At 45.2% G+C, this 23991-nt stretch overlaps 1 protein-coding gene across 1 annotated transcript; it reads right to left on the bottom strand.

The window, feature by feature from the left end:
• Positions 1-557: 557 nt before the first annotated feature.
• LOC120035336 (RING-type E3 ubiquitin-protein ligase PPIL2-like) lies at positions 558-16260 on the bottom strand. Its single transcript, XM_038982121.1, has 8 exons — positions 16105-16260; positions 14760-14809; positions 14563-14608; positions 14344-14406; positions 13888-13939; positions 6009-6060; positions 4665-4756; positions 558-578 (listed from the first exon to the last, which is right to left on the bottom strand). Exons 1-8 carry the CDS (start codon positions 16134-16136, stop codon positions 558-560), a joined length of 408 nt encoding a protein of 135 aa, XP_038838049.1. The 5' UTR covers positions 16137-16260.
• Between the last annotated feature and the right edge of the window lie 7731 nt (positions 16261-23991).

Genomic DNA, 23991 nt, shown 5'->3' with positions numbered 1-23991 from the left:
CAGACTACCTTCCTGCAGACTATCCTTCCTGCAAGACTACCTCCTGCAGAATACCTACCTGCAGACTACCTTCCTGCAGACTACCTACCTGCAGACTACCTTCCTGCAGACTACCTTCCTGCAGAATACCTACCTGCAGACTACCTTCCTGCAGACTACCTTCCTGCAGACTACCTACCTGCAGGCTACCTTCCTGCAGACTACCTACCTGCAGACTACCTTCCTGCAGACTACCTACCTGCAGACTACCTTCCTGCAGAATACCTACCTGCAGACTACCTTCCTGCAGAATACCTACCTGCAGACTACCAAGCTGCAGACTACCTACCTGCAGACTACTTTCCTGCAGACTACTTTCCTGCAGACTACCTTCCTGCAGACTACCTTCCTGCAGACTACCGACCTGCACGCATCAAGCCTCCTGTGCGTCTCCAGAGCCCTGTACGCACTGTTCCTTCTCCCCGCACTCGCCCTGAGGTGCGTGCCCTCAGCCCGGTACCACCAGTGCCGGTACCACGCACCAGGCCTATAGTGCACTTTGAGAATTGCTCCCCGCACTAGGGGGACAGTATAATAGTCTAGTAACAGCAGGTGGAGAGAGGAATGGGGGGGGACAGTATAATAGTCTAGTAACAGCAGGTGGAAGAGAATGGGGGACAGTATAATAGTCTATAACAGCAGGTGGAGAGAGGAATGGGGGGACAGTATAATAGTCTAGTAACAGCAGTGGAGAGAGAAGGGGGGACAGTATAATATCTAGTAACAGCAGGTGGAGAGAGAATGGGGGGGACAGTATAATAGTCTAGTAACAGCAGGTGGAGAGAGGAATGGGGGGACAGTATAATAGTCTAGTACAGCAGGTGGAGAGAGGAATGGGGGGACAGTATAATAGTCTAGTACAGCAGGTGGAGAGAGGAATGGGGGGACAGTATAATAGTCTAGTAACAGCGGTGGAGAGAGGAATGGGGGGGACAGTATAATAGTTCTAGTAACAGCAGGGAGAGAGGAATGGGGGGACAGTATAATAGTCTAGTAACAGCAGGGGAGAGAGGAATGGGGGGACGTATATAGTCTAGTACAGCAGGTGAGGAGGATGGGGGGACAGTATATAGTCTAGTAACAGCAGGTGGAGAGAGAATGGGGGGACAGTATAATAGTCTAGTAACAGCAGGTGGAGAAGAGGAATGGGGGGGACAGTATAAGTCTAGTAACAGCAGGTGGAGAGAGGAATGGGGGGGACAGTATAATAGTCTAGTAACAGCAGGTGGAGAAGGAATGGGGGGGACAGTATAATAGTCAGTAACAGCAGGAGGTGGAGAGAGATGGGGGGACAGTATAATAGTCTAGTAACAGCAGGTGGAGAAGGAATGGGGGGACAGTATAATAGTCTAGTAACAGCGTGGAAGGATGGGGGGACAGTATAATAGTCGTAAAAGGCTACCCGCCGGTTACTAGTCCAACGCTCTAACCACTAGGCTACCCGCCGTTACTAGTCCACCGCTCTAACCATCTAGGCTAACCCGCCGGTTAATAGTCCAAACGCTCTAACCACTAGGCTACCCGCCGGTTACTAGTCCAACGCTCTAACCACTAGGCTACCCGCGGTTACTAGTCCAACGCTCTAACCACTAGGCTACCCGCCGGTTACTAGTCCAACGCTCTAACCACTAGGCTACCCGCCGGTTACTAGTCCAACGCTCTAACCACTAGGCTACCCGCCGGTTACTAGTCCAACGCTCTAACCACTAGGCTACCCGCCGGTTACTAGTCCAACGCTCTAACCACTAGGCTACCCGCCGGTTACTAGTCCAACGCTCTAACCACTAGGCTACCCGCCGGTTACTAGTCCAACGCTCTAACCACTAGGCTACCCGCCGGTTACTAGTCCAACGCTCTAACCACTAGGTACTACCCCGGTTACTAGTCCAACGCTCTAACCACTAGGCTACCCGCCGGTTACTAGTCCAACGCTCTAACACTAGGCTACCGCCGGTTACTAGTCCAACGCTCTAACCACTAGGCTACCCGCGGTTACTAGTCCAACGCTCTAACCACTAGGCTACCCGCCGGTTACTAGTCCAACGCTCTAACCACTAGGCTACCCGCCGGTTACTAGTCCAACGCTCTAACCACTAGGCTACCCGCCGGTTACTAGTCCAACGCTCTAACCACTAGGCTACCCGCCGGTTACTAGTCCAACGCTCTAACCACTAGGCTACCCGCCGGTTACTAGTCCAACGCTCTAACCACTAGGCTACCCGCCGGTTACTAGTCCAACGCTCTAACCACTAGGCTACCCGCCGGTTACTAGTCCAACGCTCTAACCTAGGCTACCCGCCGGTTACTAGTCCAACGCTCTAACCACTAGGCTACCCGCCGGTTACTAGTCCAACGCTCTAACCACTAGGCTACCCGCCGGTTACTAGTCCAACGCTCTAACCACTAGGCTACCCGCCGGTTACTAGTCCAACGCTCTAACCACTAGGCTACCCGCCGGTTACTAGTCCAACGCTCTAACCACTAGGCTACCCGCCGGTTACTAGTCCAACGCTCTAACCACTAGGCTACCCCGGTTACTAGTCCAACGCTCTAACACTAGGCTACCCGCCGGTTACTAGGTCCAACGCTCTAACCACTAGGCTACCCGCCGGTTACTAGTCCAACGCTCTAACCACTAGGCTACCCGCCGCGTTACTAGTCCAACGCTCTAACCACAGGCTACCGCCGGGTTACTAGGCAACGCTCTAACCACTAGGCTACCCGCCGGTTACTAGTCCAACGCTCTAACCACTAGGCTACCGCCGGTTACTAGTCCAACGCTCTAACCACTAGGCTACCCGCCGGGTTACTAGTCCAACGCTCTAACCACTAGGCTACCCGCCGGTTACTAGTCCAACGCTCTAACCACTAGGCTACCCGCCGGTTACTAGTCCAACGCTCTAACCACTAGGCTACCCGCGGTTACTAGTCCAACGCTCTAACCACTAGGCTACACGCCGGTTACTAGTCCAACGCTCTAACCACTAGGCTACCCGCCGGTTACTAGTCCAACGCTCTAACCACTAGGCTACACGCCGGTTACTAGTCCAACGCTCTAACCCACTAGGGCTACCCGCCGGTTACTAGTCCAACGCCTCTAACCACTAGGCTACCGCGTTACTAGTCCAACGCTCTAACCACTAGGCTACCGCGGTTACTAGTCCAACGCTCTAACCACTAGGCTACCCGCCGGTACTAGTCCAACGCTCTAACCACTAGGCTTACCCGCGGTTACTAGTCCAACGCTCTAACCACTAGGCTACCCGCCGGTTACTAGTCAGGCTACCCCTAGGCTACCGCGGTTACTAGTCAACGCTACACTAGGCTACCCGCCGGTTACTAGTCCAACGCTCTAACCACTAGGCTACCCGCCGGTTACTAGTCCAACGCTCTAACCACTAGGCTACCCGCCGGTTACTAGTCCAACGCTCTAACCACTAGGCTACCCGCCGGTTACTAGTCCAACGCTCTAACCACTAGGCTACCCGCCGGTTACTAGTCCAACGCTTAACCACTAGGCTACCCGCGGTTACTAGTCCAACGCTCTAACCACTAGGCTACCCGCCGGTTTACTAGTCCCACGCTCTAACCACTAGGCTACCCGCCGGTACTAGTCCAACGCTCTAACCACTAGGCTACCCGCCGGTACTAGTCCCAACGCTCTAACCACTAGGCTACCCGCCGGTTACTAGTCCAACGCTCTAACCACTAGGCTACCGCCGGTTACTAGTCCAACGCTCTAACCACTAGGCTACCCGCCGGTTACTAGTCCAACGCTCTAACCACTAGGCTACCCGCCGGTTACTAGTCCAACGCTCTAACCACTAGGCTACCCGCCGGTTACTAGTCCAACGCTCTAACCACTAGGCTACCCGCCGGTTTACTAGTCCAACGCTCTAACCACTAGGCTACCCGCCGGTTACTAGTCCAACGCTCTAACACTAGGCTACCCGCCGGTTACTAGTCCAACGCTCTAACCACTAGGCTCCCTGCCGGTTACTAGTCCAACGCTCTAACCACTAGGCTACCTGCCGGTTACTAGTCCAACGCTCTAACCACTAGGCTACCTGCCGGTTACTAGTCCAACGCTCTAACCACTAGGCTACCTGCCGGTTACTAGTCCAACGCTCTAACCACTAGGCTACCTGCCGGTTACTAGTCCAACGCTCTAACCACTAGGCTACCTGCCGGTTACTAGTCCAACGCTCTAACCACTAGGCTACCTGCCGGTTACTAGTCCAACGCTCTAACCACTAGGCTACCTGCCGGTTACTAGTCCAACGCTCTAACCACTAGGCTACCTGCCGGTTACTAGTCCAACGCTCTAACCACTAGGCTACCTGCCGGTTACTAGTCCAACGCTCTAACCACTAGGCTACCTGCCGGTTACTAGTCCAACGCTCTAACCACTAGGCTACCTGCCGGTTACTAGTCCAACGCTCTAACCACTAGGCTACCTGCTGGTTACTAGTCCAACGCTCTAACCACTAGGCTACCTGCTGGTTACTAGTCCAACACTCTAACCACTAGGCTACCTGCTGGTTACTAGTCCAACGATCTAACCACTATATATAGATATATATATATATATAGATATAGATATATATATATAAAGAAGACCTTACCTCGTGAGAGAACACATTGCCAGTGAGCTTGTTGGTGACGATGTGGGAGTTGTTTGTGAAGACGGTGTACAGGACAGGACAGTGGTATTTACCTGGGCAAATGAAAACGCAGAGTGGTTACCATGACGGTGCTGTAGTCGGACAGCAGTCAGTCCTACCATGACGGTTCCGTAGCCAGTCTGTTCTACCACGACGGTTCCGTAGTCAGTCAGCAGTCAGTCCTACCACGACGGTTCCGTAGTCAGTCAGCAGTCAGTCCTACCACGACGGTTCCGTAGTCAGTCAGCAGTCTGTCCTACCACGACGGTTCCGTAGTCAGTCTGTCCTACCACGACGGTTCCGTAGTCAGTCTGTCCTACCACGACGGTTCCGTAGTCAGTCTGTCCTACCACGACGCGACGGTTCCGTAGTCAGTCTGTCCTACCACGACGGTTCCGTAGTCAGTCTGTCCTACCACGACGGTTCCGTAGTCAGTCTGTCCTACCACGACGGTTCCGTAGTCAGTCTGTCCTACCACGACGGTTCCGTAGTCAGTCTGTCCTACCACGACGGTTCCGTAGTCAGTCTGTCCTACCACGACGGTTCCGTAGTCAGTCTGTCCTACCACGACGGTTCCGTAGTCAGTCTGTCCTACCACGACGGTTCCGTAGTCAGTCTGTCCTACCACGACGGTTCCGTAGTCAGTCTGTCCTACCACGACGGTTCCGTAGTCAGTCTGTCCTACCACGACGGTTCCGTAGTCAGTCTGTCCTACCACGACGGTTCCGTAGTCAATCTGTCCTACCACGACAGTTCCGTAGTCAGTCAGTCCGTCCTACCACGACGGTTCCGTAGTCAGTCAGTCCGTCCTACCACGACCGTTCCGTAGTCAGTCAGTCTGTCCTACCACGACCGTTCCGTAGTCAGTCTGTCCTACCACGACCGTTCCGTAGTCAGTCTGTCCTACCACGACCGTTCCGTAGTCAGTCTGTCCTACCACGACCGTTCCGTAGTCAGTCTGTCCTACCACGACCGTTCCGTAGTCAGTCTGTCCTACCATGACGGTTCTGTAGTCAGTCTGTCCTACCACGACGGTTCTGTAGTCAGTCTGTCCTACCACGACGGTTCCGTAGTCAGTCAGCAGTCTGTCCTACCATGACGGTTCTGTAGTCAGTCTGTCCTACCATGACGGTTCTGTAGTCAGTCTGTCCTACCATGACGGTTCTGTAGTCAGTCTGTCCTACCATGACGGTTCTGTAGTCAGTCTGTCCTACCATGACGGTTCTGTAGTCAGTTAGACTTCAGAGACAAAAGTTCGGAAAGGGAGGTCGTTCGGAACACGTCAAAATTCACTGAAAAACCTACCATCATTGTTCTTGGCGAAGTTTAGCTTGATGAGGGACTTGGCTTCCAGTTTCTGGGGGAGAAGAGAAGGAATGAGAATATGCCTGGTTGGGGGGTGAGATTCGATAGATAGATAGCGAGTAGGAGTAGAGGGAGAGAGGAGGAGGTTGAGAGGATGGGCAGTCTAATCTATTAAACGAGGCAGAGTAGAGCAATGCTTAGGATTCCTGTAGAGAATAAATGATACAGCTGTCTATAATGTACAGACTCAGTGTTGGTCAGACTACTGGTCTAGACTACTGTAGAGAATAAATGATACATCTAAATATAGCAGAGGCCTATAAAACGTACAGACTTGGTGCATCAGAGACCATACAAAATGAACACAGTACAGTAAGACAGCACAGCAGGTACAGAGAGACACCATGATCTCCCCTCTCCTGCCCTAAAGCCATCCCCACATGCTGAGAGTGGTTTCAGGTCATTTCAGTAAGCCATGACACATACCATCACCACATGCTGAGAGTGGTTTCAGGTCATTTCAGTAAGCCATGACACATACCATCTCCACATGCTGAGAGTGGTTTCAGGTCATTTCAGTAAGCCATGACACATACCATCACCACATGCTGAGAGTGGTTTCAGGTCATTTCAGTAAGCCATGACACATACCATCCTCACATGCTGAGAGTGGTTTCAGGTCATTTCAGTAAGCCATGACACATACCATCCTCACATGCTGAGAGTGGTTTCAGGTCATTTCAGTAAGCCATGACACATACCATCACCACATGCTGAGAGTGGTTTCAGGTCATTTCAGTAAGCCATGACACATACCATCACCACATGCTGAGAGTGGTTTCAGGTCATTTCAGTAAGCCATGACACATACCATCACCACATGCTGAGAGTGGTTTCAGGTCATTTCAGTAAGCCATGACACATACCATCACCACATGCTGAGAGTGGTTTCAGGTCATTTCAGTAAGCCATGACACATACCATCACCACATGCTGAGAGTGGTTTCAGGTCATTTCAGTAAGCCATGACACATACCATCACCACATGCTGAGAGTGGTTTCAGGTCATTTCAGTAAGCCATGACACATACCATCACCACATGCTGAGAGTGGTTTCAGGTCATTTCAGTAAGCCATGACACATACCATCACCACATGCTGAGAGTGGTTTCAGGTCATTTCAGTAAGCCATGACACATACCATCACCACATGCTGAGAGTGGTTTCAGGTCATTTCAGTAAGCCATGACACATACCATCACCACATGCTGAGAGTGGTTTCAGGTCATTTCAGTAAGCCATGACACATACCATCTCCACATGCTGATAGAGTGGTTTCAGGTCATTTCAGTAAGCCATGACACATACCATCTCCACATGCTGATAGAGTGGTTTCAGGTCATTTCAGTAAGCCATGACACATACCATCACCACATGCTGAGAGTGGTTTCAGGTCATTTCAGTAAGCCATGACACATACCATCTCCACATGCTGATAGAGTGGTTTCAGGTCATTTCAGTAAGCCATGACACATACCATCTCCACATGCTGATAGAGTGGTTTCAGGTCATTTCAGTAAGCCATGACACATACCATCACCACATGCTGAGAGTGGTTTCAGGTCATTTCAGTAAGCCATGACACATACCATCACCACATGCTGATAGAGTGGTTTCAGGTCATTTCAGTAAGCCATGACACATACCATCTCCACATGCTGAGAGTGGTTTCAGGTCATTTCAGTAAGCCATGACACATACCATCACCACATGCTGAGAGTGGTTTCAGGTCATTTCAGTAAGCCATGACACATACCATCACCACATGCTGAGAGTGGTTTCAGGTCATTTCAGTAAGCCATGACACATACCATCACCACATGCTGAGAGTGGTTTCAGGTCATTTCAGTAAGCCATGACACATACCATCACCACATGCTGAGAGTGGTTTCAGGTCATTTCAGTAAGCCATGACACATACCATCTCCACATGCTGATAGAGTGGTTTCAGGTCATTTCAGTAAGCCATGACACATACCATCTCCACATGCTGATAGAGTGGTTTCAGGTCATTTCAGTAAGCCATGACACATACCATCACCACATGCTGAGAGTGGTTTCAGGTCATTTCAGTAAGCCATGACACATACCATCACCACATGCTGATAGAGTGGTTTCAGGTCATTTCAGTAAGCCATGACACATACCATCACCACATGCTGATAGAGTGGTTTCAGGTCATTTCAGTAAGCCATGACACATACCATCACCACATGCTGAGAGTGGTTTCAGGTCATTTCAGTAAGCCATGACACATACCATCCTCACATGCTGAGAGTGGTTTCAGGTCATTTCAGTAAGCCATGACACATACCATCACCACATGCTGAGAGTGGTTTCAGGTCATTTCAGTAAGCCATGACACATACCATCACCACATGCTGAGAGTGGTTTCAGGTCATTTCAGTAAGCCATGACACATACCATCTCCACATGCTGATAGAGTGGTTTCAGGTCATTTCAGTAAGCCATGACACATACCATCTCCACATGCTGAGAGTGGTTTCAGGTCATTTCAGTAAGCCATGACACATACCATCTCCACATGCTGAGAGTGGTTTCAGGTCATTTCAGTAAGCCATGACACATACCATCACCACATGCTGAGAGTGGTTTCAGGTCATTTCAGTAAGCCATGACACATACCATCTCCACATGCTGATAGAGTGGTTTCAGGTCATTTCAGTAAGCCATGACACATACCATCTCCACATGCTGAGAGTGGTTTCAGGTCATTTCAGTAAGCCATGACACATACCATCACCACATGCTGAGAGTGGTTTCAGGTCATTTCAGTAAGCCATGACACATACCATCTCCACATGCTGAGAGTGGTTTCAGGTCATTTCAGTAAGCCATGACACATACCATCACCACATGCTGAGAGTGGTTTCAGGTCATTTCAGTAAGCCATGACACATACCATCACCACATGCTGAGAGTGGTTTCAGGTCATTTCAGTAAGCCATGACACATACCATCACCACATGCTGAGAGTGGTTTCAGGTCATTTCAGTAAGCCATGACACATACCATCACCACATGCTGAGAGTGGTTTCAGGTCATTTCAGTAAGCCATGACACATACCATCACCACATGCTGAGAGTGGTTTCAGGTCATTTCAGTAAGCCATGACACATACCATCTCCACATGCTGATAGAGTGGTTTCAGGTCATTTCAGTAAGCCATGACACATACCATCTCCACATGCTGATAGAGTGGTTTCAGGTCATTTCAGTAAGCCATGACACATACCATCACCACATGCTGAGAGTGGTTTCAGGTCATTTCAGTAAGCCATGACACATACCATCACCACATGCTGATAGAGTGGTTTCAGGTCATTTCAGTAAGCCATGACACATACCATCTCCACATGCTGAGAGTGGTTTCAGGTCATTTCAGTAAGCCATGACACATACCATCACCACATGCTGAGAGTGGTTTCAGGTCATTTCAGTAAGCCATGACACATACCATCACCACATGCTGAGAGTGGTTTCAGGTCATTTCAGTAAGCCATGACACATACCATCACCACATGCTGAGAGTGGTTTCAGGTCATTTCAGTAAGCCATGACACATACCATCACCACATGCTGAGAGTGGTTTCAGGTCATTTCAGTAAGCCATGACACATACCATCTCCACATGCTGAGAGTGGTTTCAGGTCATTTCAGTAAGCCATGACACATACCATCTCCACATGCTGAGAGTGGTTTCAGGTCATTTCAGTAAGTCATGACACATACCATCACCACATGCTGATAGAGTGGTTTCAGGTCATTTCAGTAAGCCATGACACATACCATCTCAGATTGTTCTGAATGATTTCTGTTGTTAAAAACAGTTATTCCTGAACCATTATTTTGTTCAATTAAGCTAATTGATTGCACCTTAATTGGACATTAATTTATATTCATTAAATATAGTACATCTTAGTGCTTATGTATCTGGTCTGTCCAAGCCTGGGAGCCTTGACTCAGCATTCAATCCCCATTAAGTAAAATACATCATTAATGTAATAATAATGATAATGGTAATTGTAATGTACTGGCTCCCAGGACCGGCTTGAAATACATCATTGTAATGTACTGGCTCCCAGGACCGGCTTGAAATACATCATTGTAATGTACTGGCTCCCAGGACCGGCTTGAAATACATCATTGTAATGTACTGGCTCCCAGGACCGGCTTGAATTGATGATTTATAAGGAGCCAATTGGTTTTCTACCCAAAGTTGAAGATGCAACGTTGTAATATATTTTAAAAACACACAAGAGACCAGCAAAATGGATAGTGTGGAGCTATACCAAGAAGAGCGGCCTCTAGCGGTCAAATCCTGGTACTTCATGGTAAATAATGCAAGCGACTTCAATGACTACTTTCTCTCCGCAGATTTTTTTTTTTTTTTGATAGATAGATAGGCGCAGGAGTGGCTTCGGGACAAGTTTCTGAATGTCTTTGAGTGGCCCAGCCAGAGGCCGGACTTGAACCCGAGCGATCATATATGGAGAGACCTGAAAATAGCTGTGCAGCGACGCTCCCCATCCAACCTGACAGAGATAGAGAGGATCAGCAGAGAAGAATGGGAGGAACTTCCCAAATACAGGTGTGCCAAGCTTGTAGCGTCATACCCAAGAAGACTCGAGGCTGTAATCGCTGCCAAAGGTGCTTCAACAAAGTACTGAGTAAAGGGTCTGAATACATACAGTTGAAGTCGGAAGTTTACATACACTTAGGTTAGAGTCATTAAAACTCATTTTTCAACCACTCCACAAATTTCTTGTTAACAAACTATAGTTTTGGCAAGTCGGTTAGGACATCTACTTTGTGCATGACACAAGTCATTTTTCCAACAATTGTTTACAGACAGATTATTTCACTTATACTTTACTGTATCACAATTCCAGTGGGTCAGAAGTTTACATACACTAAGTTGACTGTGCCTTTAAACAATTCCAGAAAATGATGTCATGGCTTTAGAAGCTTCTGATTGACTCACATGATGTCAATTAGCCTATCGGAGGTGTACCTGTGGATGTATTTCAAGGCCTACCTTCAAACTCTTTGCTTGACATCATGGGGAAAACCAAAAGAAATCAGACAAGACCTCAGAAAAAAAAAATTGTAGACCTCCACAAGTCTGGTCCTTCCTTGGGAGCAATTTCCAAATGCCTGAAGGTACCACGTTCATCTGTACAAACAATAGTACGCAAGTATAAACACCATGGGACCATTGTCCCATTGTTTCCTCCAGCCGTCATACCGCTCAGGAAGGAGACGCATTCTGTCTCCTAGAGATGAACATACTTTGGTGCGAAAAGTGCAAATCAATCCCAGAACAACAGCAAAGGACCTTTGTGAAGATGCTGGAGGAAACAAGTACAAAAGTATCTATATCCACAGTAAAACGAGTCCTATATCGACATAACCTGAAAGGCCGCTCAGCAAGGAAGAAGCCACTGCTCCAAAACCGCCATAAAAAAAGCCAGACTACGGTTTGCAACTGCACATGGGGACAAAGATCGTACTTTTTGGAGAAATGTCCTCTGGTCTGATGATACAAAAATAGAATTGTTTGGCCATAATGACCATCGTTATGTTTGGAGGAAAAAGGGGAGGCTTGCCAGCCGAAGAACACCATCCCAACCGTGAAGCACGGGGGTGGCAGCATCATGTTGTGGGGGTGCTTTGCTGCAGGAGGGACTGGTGCACTTCACAAAATAGATGGCATCATGAGGTAGGAAAATTATGTGGAAATATTGAAGCAACATCTTACGACATTTAAAGCTTGGTTGCAAATGGGTCTTCCAAATGGACAATGACCCCAAGCATACTTCCAAAGTTGTGGCAAAGTGGCTAAAGGACAACAAAGTCAAGGTATTGGTGTGGCCATCACAAAGCCCTGACCTCAATCCTATAGAAAATGTGTGGGCAGAACTGAAAAAGTGTATGCAAGCAAGGAGGCCTACAAACCTGACTCAGTTACACCAGCTCTGTCAGGGGGAATGGGTCAAAAATCACCCAAGTTATTGTGGGAAGCTTGTGGACGGCTACCCAAAACATTTAACCCAATGTAAGGGCAATGCTACCAATTACAAATTGAGTGTATGTAAACTCCTGACCAACTGGAAATGTGATGAAAGAAATAAAAGCTGAAATAAATCACTACTACTTTTCTGACATTTCACATTCTTAAAATAAAGTGGTGATCCTAACTGACTTAAGACGGGGAATTTTTACTAGGATTAAATGTCAGGAATTGTGAAAATATAGTTTAAATGTATTTGACTAAGGTGTATGTAAATATGCAGTTGAAGTCAGAAATGTGATATTTCAGTGTATTTTTTATTTTAAATTTGCAAACATTTCGAAAAATTTGTTTTTGCTTTGTCATTATGGGGTAGTGTGTAGATTGATGTGGGAAAACAACTATTTAATACATTTTAGTATATGGCTGTAACAAAATGTGTGAAAAGTCATGGGGTCTGAATACTTTCCGAATGCCCTGTCTATCTTCACTAGAATACATTAGATAGTATGAAGAAGCAATACTACAAGCTGCAGCTCCATACTACTTGTCAAACAAAGAACTGATACTGTATACTGGTCGTTTTTAAAATGTCATTTAACTGTTGTTGGGGTGGGATTGGGGTGTGGGAGGGGCCCATTTGATACAACTAACTCATTAGAAGGAAGACATTTGGTCCAAATTGGATGTTGGGTATTATATTGAATATTATCCAAATACTGTAATTAAAAAAAAAAAAATTGCCAATTTGGGTGCAATCAATTACCTTGATGTATCAGAGATCACATTCAAAATGTAAACAAAATAATGCTTCAGAAATTATAATCATATGTTACTAACTACAGAAATGATTTCAGAACAATCCCAGATGGAGGAAGCTGAAATCCTCTTGTGCTTTGAGGTGGAACGACCCCTGGGTTATTCCTTCACAAGTGGAGAGAGAGCAAGCGCCTCAGCAGGACTAGTCCAGACGTGTCTCGAACAGGGATAGACAATCGCAGGTACTGCAGGATTTGGTTCCAACTAGGCACCACACCTGACCAACCGAGCTAATTGACCAGTTCAATGATTGTCTTAATTCATTCAATACACCTGGTCTTCCAGGTCGGTTCAATCAAAAATAGTTTTGTGCCTGCAGCACTCCGGGACCGGGGTTATTTACACCCTGGTCTAGAAACATCGCTCTGCAGGCAGACTAATCAATCCCGACAGCAGGATCCAGCTGGACGGACACACATTAAGTGTCTCTCTCTCTCACCCACACACTGACACCATGTGCACACTGATACGCGCACGTCTCATCTATCAGTTGGTGCACGTGTAAAAAAAACCTGTCATGGTGTGATCTGGACATGTGTTTTATCCACCAAGTTGAAATTCAGTTACTTAAAATAGAGGAAAGAATGGTGGCTGGTGTGCTAGGGGGCTTACCTGTAAAGTCCACAGGGGAAGACATGCACTCAGCCAGAGAGGAAGAGGCCAAGCCAGAGGGGTTCACTCTAACCAAAATCTGTCTAAAATAAGTCCAATGCATTACTATGGGCTTATTTTGGACCGAAGCTTGTCGCCTGCCTTCCCGCCTTTGGGATAACGACTCCGATTGTTGGGATGGAGTCGTGAGCATCTCGTCATTATATACACAGATCTCTGACTCAGATGACCGTCTCAACATGCTGTGGAGGTTGACTCCCTCCGGTGGCTGGGAGAGGTACTGTCATGCTTAAAATAATATATTTCTTAGACCTGCCCAGGAACAATCCTGTTGTGGTTGGTTGACTACTTACCTCTCCAGAGATGGGATTGGTGCCAAACTTCTTTATCCAAGGAACGATGCTCCTAAAGCACAGGACACAGAGGGGTTGGTCAACACTACAGACTGGTTTATACTTACTCTACGTATACAAAGCGCGAATACTGAGCTAAATTGCGATCCTGCGTTCTTGCATCGAGATAACTTGAGGGGCTGTACACATCTGTGTGGTTTTACTAGGCAACGCCATTTTTGCGTAGCTACTTGTAGTTCTGTCATACGTAGGTTATAAACCAGGCATAAAAATGACAGTACTATTAGAGATTTCCGCTTCACTTTACCATCAGTAAAGAACCTTCCAGACTAAACCAGCCAGGGTGTATATGTATATATATATATATATATATATATATATATATATATATATATATATATATATATATATATATATATATATATATCATAGAACTACATATAGATCTCTACTCACAGCAGGTCGAAGACGATTCCCTCATGAGTGCACATGGGATATTCAAACGGCTGCAGAGACAAGCTGAAATGCAACAGGGGCAAGATTATGGAGTACACACAATTAAAATTTAGCATCACTGCAAAGACCTTACATTCAAATGTCAACATTAAGGTCGCTAAGGTATTTTGCCTCTTACAAACTGTACTTTTGCTCTGTGCTGGTGAAATAATGTCTTACCTGCAATGGTCAAATGGAAGACGTCGAAAATTTGACTTTGGAATTTCTTAGAGATTTAAAAATAAAAATAAAATTTTAAAAAGCAGAATGCATCAACATTGTTAGTGAAGAACTGTTCCTAATCATCAACATGATTCAGTATGTTAAGTAATGAACAACTACTCCTCCTCTTAAGGGACAATGTCAAAGAATCTTACCTGATTTTTTCCCACCATAGAAATGGGTGTACTCAGCACATGTGATGTACCTGGAGACAAAACGAAGAGAAACAAACTGTGATATAGCCCTTGAACTTTAGAAGCAGGATAAAAAGATGTTACTATCAAACTCTATTGGAAAACGTGGGTTAGATGGCAACATTTTCAGAAAACAACATTTTAAGTAAATGATCCAGCATGGCTAGCATACACAGGCTAAAGTTACATAACGCTGACGAAGTTCTCCCTATCACAAATTAACACCTACCTAAAAGTTGAAGGCAGTCTGTCAACCGGACTTTAATAAGTAGTTTAGCAAAAGCTAGGTAGTTACTAGCTAGCACCAATTATTATATTGACATGTCCTCAACGATTGAAGGCAGGCGATATCGGGTGGGACCATTCTAGCCAATTAATCGCTATTTTAATCGGCATTTATAATTAGGGCCAAATTCTAGCTGGCTCGAATTGAAACCCGGGCCAGCGTCACACCTGGTGCCAGCTCGACCAGAATTCGGTCTGGTGACGCCGTTACTATGCAACCAGCAGCTGACGGCACCGTGTTTAGCTAGCTAGCTCGTCTGGACTTGTTGCTGTTAGCTGTCCAGGTCGTATTGAAAACTACGTCATATCAAACCTGTAGTCTGGTTAGCTAGCTAGCTAACAGCCAATTATATATTTATTAACAGCCAATACATTGTCATGGTAGGAATTACGCTAGCGACGATGATAACCGTTTAGCTAGCTACCGCCACGTTAGCAAGCTAAGTACAAGGGGCTGAGTCTGTCTGGCACGACTAGGGTAACGTTTGATACAACACGGTGAGGGTGAACACAATTCTTCAACATCTTACTAGTTCGCGAAGCCAACTGTAGTCACATATTGGCTACCTAGCAACATGACATAATTTTTGGAGGCAGTGGAAACGCAATTCGAGCTAGCCCACCAAGGGCTAGCCCAAACCGGGTTGACTTCAAAGTATCAATGGAAACGGGGCTTGAGGGGAGAGATGTGCGTGTGATCAACAGGCACAACTAAGTCGTTTTTCTCAGTTGCCGGAATGCCACGTGCGTCCACCTACATCAGTACATTTATAACAGCCTAAACATTAACTACGACACTTATCTTCGATCAAATAACCCTCACGTAATTCAACACTCGCATAGACCTCCATACAAAAAGGACACATGTCTCGCTTCGCATCTTCCTCTCTGCTAGCGCAGATATATAGCTAGCAGCTAATCTGTTTCTTTGCTCTCTGTTAGTGTAGTAACGTTAGTTGGCTGTCTACTTTATCAAGCTTTTTGACGTTACATACTTGAAAATATTATGCTCAGAACTTACATTTTATCCTTCTGATGTTGACGCTTCCCCATTTTGATTGCGGTGTTAATAAATTGCTATTAAACTTATTTCATAAACTAGGTCGCTAGCTAGCCAAAATATCAAAATAGACTTCGTCGTTTGACTAAACCGGAAGTTTTGAATTGTATGCGAGTTTGCGGAAGTACCATAGATATAGAGAGGGATTCTATCACAGTTAGAACAATGAGACAGATATTTTACCGGATGTATAAATATGAAGCATCCGCTTGGCGTTTCCACTCACTACCAAATATGCTAGTGAGAGGAAGCCCAATAGCCGGAGGTGGGATAAGGTTATTTTGTTTATTTTTTATATTACAAGCTGGCTTTTGGAAGAAATTCTTCGATTAAATCTCAAAACAGTTTTCTGTTTCCAAAACTACAATATGTTATGAACAGAGTGGAAGTTTTGTTGACTTTTCCCTTTGCAAAAGTTTTTAAAAAATGGCTTTGTTAGGAGTGCAAAGGCGAATATAGGTGTTCGCTAAAGGGAATAATATGCAGATGCTTGCTAGAACGCGCCAGTAGGATCTCACTAGCTCGTGTTTGGATCGCCCCAGCTCCTTGCTTTTTCTGTCCACTATTACTAATTTGTTCCCATTGGAAATGACAGGCTGTGGTCTATCCTGGTTTAGTTATGAAAATCTTTGAAAATAGTGCCCAAAAGCAAAGGGAAAGAGATGTAGGACTCCATTGCCAAAATGTAGAAAGGAAAGAGTGTGAGAGAGTGAGTTGCTAATTTGCTAGATGAGGCTTATTTGATAGAATATCATTTTCGTAATGGCTAGGTTGATAAGAATGCACTGGTATAGAGCCCAACGGTGGAGGTGTCATAATACCCATAAAACCTAGCAGTCAAACAGGGAAACGGTTCCAATCGTTTTTCCACCATTAATTTTTCCCATAGAGGATTTTAAAAACACTTAAAATAAGGTCTGTGTTTCATGTATACATACCCTGGCGTGACATTTTAATAACCAATGCTCCTTATAAGACACATCGCTGCACTCTATACTCCTCTGTAAACTGGTCATCTCTGTATACCCGTCACAAGATCCACTGGTTGTTTCTTATTTATAAAACCCTCTTAGGCCTCACTCCTCCCTATCTGAGATATCTACTGCAGCCCTCATCCTCCACATACAACACCTGTTCTGCCAGTCACATTCTGTTATTAAAGGTCCCCAAAGCACACACATCCCTGGATTGCTCGTCTTTTCAGTTCGCTGCAGCTAGCGACTGGAACGAGCTGCAACAAACACTCAAACATTTTCTTGGTACTATTTGAAAGGAAACATTTTGAAGTTTGTGGAAATGTGAAAGTAATGTAGATGAATATAACACATTAAATCTGGTAAAAGATAATACAAAGAAAAAAACAACCGTTCTTTTGTATTTGTTTGTACCATCATCTTTGAAATGCAAGAGAAAGGCCATAATGTATTATTCCAGCCCAGGTGCAATTTAGATATTGGCCACTAGATGGCAGCAGTGTATGCGCAAAGTTTTAGTGTGATCCAATGAACCATTGTATTTCTGTTTAAAATGTTGTATCAAGACTGCCCAAATGTGCCTAATTTGTTTATTAATAACTTTTCATGTTCAAAACTGTGCACTCTCCTCAAACAATAGCATGGTATTCTTTCACTGTAATTGCTACTGTAAATTGGACAGTGCAGTTAGATTAACAAAAATGTAAGCTTTCTGCCAATATCAGATATGTCTATGTCCTGGGAAATGTTCTTGTTACTTACAACCTCATGCTAATCACATTAGCCTACGTAAGCGTAACCGTTCTGCAAGGGTCCCACCAATCCTGAATAGGTTTTAACTGACTTGCCTAGTTAAAAAGGTTAATGTGTCAAATTAAAACCAACACAAGACAGTTTACAGAATTGTCAATTTAAAGAAATGTATTCATTACTACATTTAACAAATTTAAAAAAATGTAACCCTTATTTTACCAGGTAAATTGACTGAGAACACATTCTCATTTACAGCAACGGCCTGAGGAATGGCCTTAGTCACAAAAGTTCTACTTAAATCCAAACTGGTTCTCTAGCAAATGAGTAAGAATGTCTCACCCTATGTTCAAGAAAGGCTTTTCCCCTTTATTCAGATTACAACCTCTCCCTTTATTCAGATTACAACCTCTCCCTTTATTCAGATTACAACCTCTCCCTTTATTCAGATTACAATCTCTCCCTTTATTCAGATTACAACCTCTCCCTTTATTCAGATTACAATCTCTCCCTTTATTCAGATTACAACCTTTCCCTGTATTCAGATTACAACCTCTCACTTTATTCAGATTACAACCTCTCCTTTTATTCAGATTACAACCTCTCCCTTTATTCAGATTACAACCTCTCCCTTTATTCAGATTACAACCTCTCCCTTTATTCAGATTATAATCTCTCACTTTATTCAGATTACAACCTCTCCCTTTATTCAGATTACAACCTCTCCCTTTATTCAGATTACAACCTCTCCTTTTATTCAGATTACAACCTCTCCCTTTATTCAGATCACAACCTCTCCCTTTATTCTGATTATAACCTCTCCCTTTATTCAGATTACAACCTCTCCCTTTATTCAGATTACAACCTCTCCCTTTATTCAGATTACAACCTCTCCCTTTATCAAATCAAATTTATTTATATAGCCCTTCGTACATCACCTGATATCTCAAAGTGCTGTACAGAAACCCATCCTAAAACCCCAAACAGCAAGCAATGCAGGTGTAGAAGCACGGTGGCACGGTGGCTCGGATTCGCGTTTATCGTCGAAGGAATGACCGTTACACCGAGGCCTGTACTCTGGAGCGGGATCGATTTGGAGGTGGAGGGTCTGTCATGGTCTGTGGCGGTGTGTCACAGCATCATCGGACTGAGCTTGTTGTCATCTCAATGCTGTGCATTCCCTTCCTGCAGGCTCATCCTGACATGACCCTCCAGCATGACAATGCCACCAGCCATACTGCTCATTCTGTGCGTGGTTTTCTGCAAGACAGGAATGTCAGTGTTCTGCCATGGCCAGCGAAGAGCCCGGATCTCAATTCCATTGAGCACGTCTGGGACCTGTTGGATCGGAGGGTGAGGGCTTGGGCCATTCCACCCAGAAATGTCCGGGAACTTGCAGGTGCCTTGGTGGAAGAGTGAGGTAACATCTCACAGCAAGAACTGGCAAATCTGGTGCAGTCCATGAGGAGGAGATGCACTGCAGTACTTAATGCAGCTGGTGGCCACACCAGATACTGACTGTTACTTTTGATTTTGACCCCGCCTTTGTTCAGGGACACATTATTCCATTTCTGTTAGTCACATGTCTGTGGAACTTGTGCAGTTTATATGTCTCAGTTGTTGAATCTTGTTATGTTGATACAAATATTTACACATGTTAAGTTTGCTGAAAATAAACGCAGTTGACAGTTAGAGGATGTTTATTTTTTTGCTGAGTTAGTACAGGTTAGTTGAGGTAATTGAGTTCATATGTATATGTAGGTAGAGTTAAAGTGATTATGCATAGATTATAAACAGAGAGTAGCAGCAGCGTAAAAGAGAGGTCTGGAAAGCCCTTTGATTAGCTGTTCAGGAGTCTTATGGCTTGAGGGTAGTAGCTGTTAAGAAGCCTCTTGGACCTCGACTTGGCGCTCCGGTACCGCTTGCCGTGCGGTAGCAGAGAGAACAGTCCACGACTAGAGTGACTGGAGACTTTGACAATTTTTAGGGCCTTCCTCTGACACCTGATATAGAGGTCCTGGACAGCAGGAAGCTTGGCCCCAGTGATGTACTGGGCTCTACACACTACCCTCTGTAGTGCCTTGCGGTCGGAGGCCGAGCAGTTGCCATATCAGGCAGTGATGCAACCAACCAACCATGCTCTCGATGGTGCAGCTGTAGAACCTTTTGAGGATCTGACCCATGACAAATCTTTTCAGTCTCCTGAGGGGGAATAGGTTTTGTCGTGCCCTCTTCACCACTGTCTTGTGGACACCAAGGAACTTGAAGCTCTCAACCTGCTGCACTGCAGCCCCGTCGATGAGAATGGGGGCGTGCTCGGTCCTCCTTGTCCTGTAGTCCACAATCATCTCCTTTTGTCTTGATCACATTGAGGGAGAGGTTGTTGTCCTGGCACCACACTGCCAGGTCTCAGACCACCTCCCTATAGGCTGTCTCGTCGTTGATCAGGCCTACCACTGTTGTGTCATCTGCAAACTTAATTATGGTTTTCACCCCCTCCACTGTGGCCCTGTTGATGTGGATGGGGGCATGCTCTCTCTGCGCTATTCTGAAGTCTATGATCAGCTCCATCGTTTTGTTGACGTTGAAGAGAGGTTATTTTCCTGGCACCACCGCCAGGGCTCTCCCCTCCTCCCTGTAGGCTATGTCGGCATTGTTGGTAATCAGACCTACCACTGTTGTGTCGTCAGCAAAGTTAATGATTTGAGTTGTAGGCGTGCGTGGCCACGTAGTCATGGGTGAACAGAGAGTACAGGAGGGGGTTGAGCACGTACCGTTGTGGTGCCCCAGTCCCTGGGTGAACAGAGAGTACAGGAGGGGGTTGAGCACGCACCCTTGTGCCCCTGTGTTGGGGAATGTGTGTTGAGGATCAGTGTGGCGGAGGTGTTGTTTCCTACCCTCATCACCTGGGGGGCGGTTCGTCAGGAAGTCCAGAACCCAGTTGCACAGGGCGGGGTCTCAGTGATGAGCTTGGAGGGTATTATGGTGTTGAAGGCTGAGCTGTAGTTAATGACCAGCAGTCCTACATGGGTATTCCTCTTGTTCAGATGGGATAGGGCAGTGTGGAGTGCGATGGCGATTGCATCATCTGTGGATCTGTTGGGGCGGTATGCAAATTGTAGTGGGTCTAGGGTGTCAGGTAAGGTGGAGGTGATATGGTCCTTAACTACCCTCTCAAAGCACTTCATGATGACAGATGTGAGTGCTACGGGGCGATAGTCATTTAGTTCAGTTACCTTCGCTTTCTTGGGTACAGGAATGTTTGGAGTCCACATACAGTAAGTCTCATGTCTGAGCCGTTGAATTGTGACTCCACTTTGTCCCCTATACTGTCGTTTTGCCTCTCTGATTTCTTTACAGAGGTCGTAGCTGGTCTGTTTGTACACGTCCATGTTCCCAGTCACCTTGCCGTGGTTAAATGTGGTGGTTCACGCTTTCAGTTTTGTGTGAATGTTGCCATCTACCCAGGGTTTCTGGTTTGAATACGTTCTAATCATCACAGTGGGAACATCATAGCGTGCTAAAGAATAATAATAATAAGTATGTTGAAGATTTAAAGTGGAAACTGTTGCTTCGCAAGCCCCACTAACAAGAGTAAGAAATCTAGAATTGTGCCTTGCTTTTCAGCCTGGGCTGAAAGCAGCAAATGACTAATGTTAGAAATCTAAGTTATAAATGTACTGTATTAGGTTTGCCCTCAAAACTAGAGGTCTTCACGTGTCCCAAAAAATTGATCTGTGGCTTTTCCACCCAACCTGATATGCATTAAAAAAAATATTTAAAAACAGAAACCCGTCCCGAATGCACTCAAGGACAGTCAGACTTGTTCCCGAAAAGGCCTGTGGAAAAACAGACCCGTTTGGATCTAAAACTCCGTTCAGATCTGACAGTAGAAAAAGAGAGAAAGAGACTGGGAGCTGCCAGCGCCATTAAGACACCGGACCTATTGGCCAAATGATCCAGTTACGTCTTTAAATGCATATAACAAATTGTATTTCGATGTGTAGCATATTCAAAACTTTATAGCCATTTGTTTTATAGTTTTTTTAAAACTTTCCTAAAACAATAATTGTCCACCTCATGGTTCAGCTGTTGAAGAGTTGAGCACTTAAGTGTATCAGGGCATTTGCATGTATAGGACTATAGGCTTAGGAGTCCAGTGAATGATATGAATATTTAAAAAATAAAATATACAAGGAAGAGAAGGCCTAGAGAACCTGAGAGAGAGGCTGCAGTCCAAACACGTTATTTTTACCCCCTCAGCCCCTTGCGCTAGCCACTTTTCCTCGGGGGAATCCCTGTCGAAACCAGATGCAGTTTGATTGCCATCTTAACTTCTTTGGGATAGGGGGCGGTATTTTGACGTCCGGATGAAAAGCGTGCCCAAAGTAAACTACTCAGGCCCAGAAGCTAGGATATGCATATAATTGGTAGATTTGGATAGAAAACACTCTAAAGTTTCTAAAACTGTTAAAATAATGTCTGTGAGTATAACAGAACTGAAATGGCAGGCGAAACCCAGAGGACAAACCATCCCCCCCAAAAATTCATCCTACCACTGATTTAAATGGCTGGCACTTTTATAATAGGGCGAAATCGTGCCCGATTGCAGTTACTAGGGCTTCCACTAGATGTCAACAGTCTTAAGAAAGAGTTTCAGGCTGGTTTTTGGAAAAATGAGCCAGAAATTGTAGTTTTTCTAGGTGGCTCCCATTTTGGCTGTAGTGTTTCCAAGCGCATGAATGAGAGCTCGTTCTTTGGTATTTTTCTCCGGTAAAGACAATAACGATTCTCCGTCTTAAATTTGATAGTTTATTTGCGTATTAGGGTACCTAAGGTGTGATTATAAACGTTGATTGACTTGTTTGGATAAGTTTATTGGTAACGTTTGGGATTCATTTTATATGCATTTTTGATGGAGGGAAACTGGTGGATTATTGACTGAAGCGCCAGCTAAACTGAGTTTATAAAGAAGGACTTTATCGAACTAAATGATCATTTGTAATGTAACTGGGACCTTTTGGAGTGCCGACAGAAGAAGATCTTCAAAGGTAAGGCATTTATTATATCGCTATTTTCTGACTTTCGTGTCGCGACTCCCTGCTTGAAAATGATTTGTTATGCATTTGTGTGCTGGGCGGTGTCCTCAGATAATCGCATGGTTTGCTTTCGCCGTAAAGCCTTTTTGAAATCTGACACGGCGGCTGGATTAACAACAAGTTAAGCTTTATTTTGATGTATTTGCACTTGTGATTTCATGAAAGTTTAATATTTATAGTCATTTAATTTGAATTTGGCGCTCTTCAATTTCACCGGAAGGTGTCGAAACGGGAGGTGTCGAAACGCTAGCGTCCCACTAATCCGCAAGAAGTTAAGTAGGGTTCCAATTGGCCCTCAATTTAGCTTGAGGGAGCGAGTGAACAACTTTGGTTGTGGGGTTGATATGACCCACAATTCAATGCAAACTGTAGTCACATGTCAAACTCTGGTGGCCACGAAGTGTCAAATTGAATCAACAATCAACAAGTCTCATAGTGAGGAGCCTGTAAAATGTAGCTAGATTCATAAACATATTTTGGGGAATTCTGAAATGTATTGTTATAAATGACCAAACTATAAAACTAGCTAGCCAGCTATGGATAACTGTAGCTAGCTACCTGACAGGAGTGCTAGCTAGATATGTTAGCTTGCTAGGTACATTCATACTGTAGCTAGCTACCTGACAGGAGTGCTAGCTAGATACATTAGCTTACTAGGTAAATTAATTCTGTAGCTAGCTCCCTGACAGGACTGCTAGCTAGATATGTTAGCTTACTAGGTACATTAATACTGTAGCTAGCTACCTGACAGGACTGCTAGCTAGATATGTTAGCTTACTAGGTAAATTAATACTGTAGCTAGCTACCTGACAGGAGTGCTAGCTAGGTACGTTAGCTTACTAGGTAAATTAATACTGTAGCTCGCTACCTGACAGGAGTGCTAGCTAGGTACGTTAGCTTACTAGGTAAATTAATACTGTAGCTAGCTACCTGACAGGAGTGCTAGCTAGATACGTTAGCTTACTAGGTAAATTAATACTGTAGCTAGCTACCTGACAGGAGTGCTAGCTAGATACGTTAGCTTA

Source organism: Salvelinus namaycush, unplaced genomic scaffold (genome assembly GCF_016432855.1).
Source record: "Salvelinus namaycush isolate Seneca unplaced genomic scaffold, SaNama_1.0 Scaffold103, whole genome shotgun sequence".
Taxonomy (NCBI): Eukaryota; Metazoa; Chordata; class Actinopteri; order Salmoniformes; family Salmonidae; genus Salvelinus; species Salvelinus namaycush.
The sequence above is the reverse complement of the archived record's forward strand: the minus strand, read 5'-3'. Positions and strand labels throughout refer to the sequence as shown.

Coding starts and splice junctions, on each gene's coding strand:
- LOC120035336 (XM_038982121.1), bottom strand. CDS start 16,136: ATGGGGAAGCGTCAACATCAGAAGGATAAAAT. Junction 14,810..16,104: donor CAACATCAGAAGGATAAAAT/GTAAGTTCTGAG, acceptor TTTTGTCTCCAG/GTACATCACATGTGCTGAGT. Junction 14,609..14,759: donor CTATGGTGGGAAAAAATCAG/GTAAGATTCTTT, acceptor TAAATCTCTAAG/AAATTCCAAAGTCAAATTTT.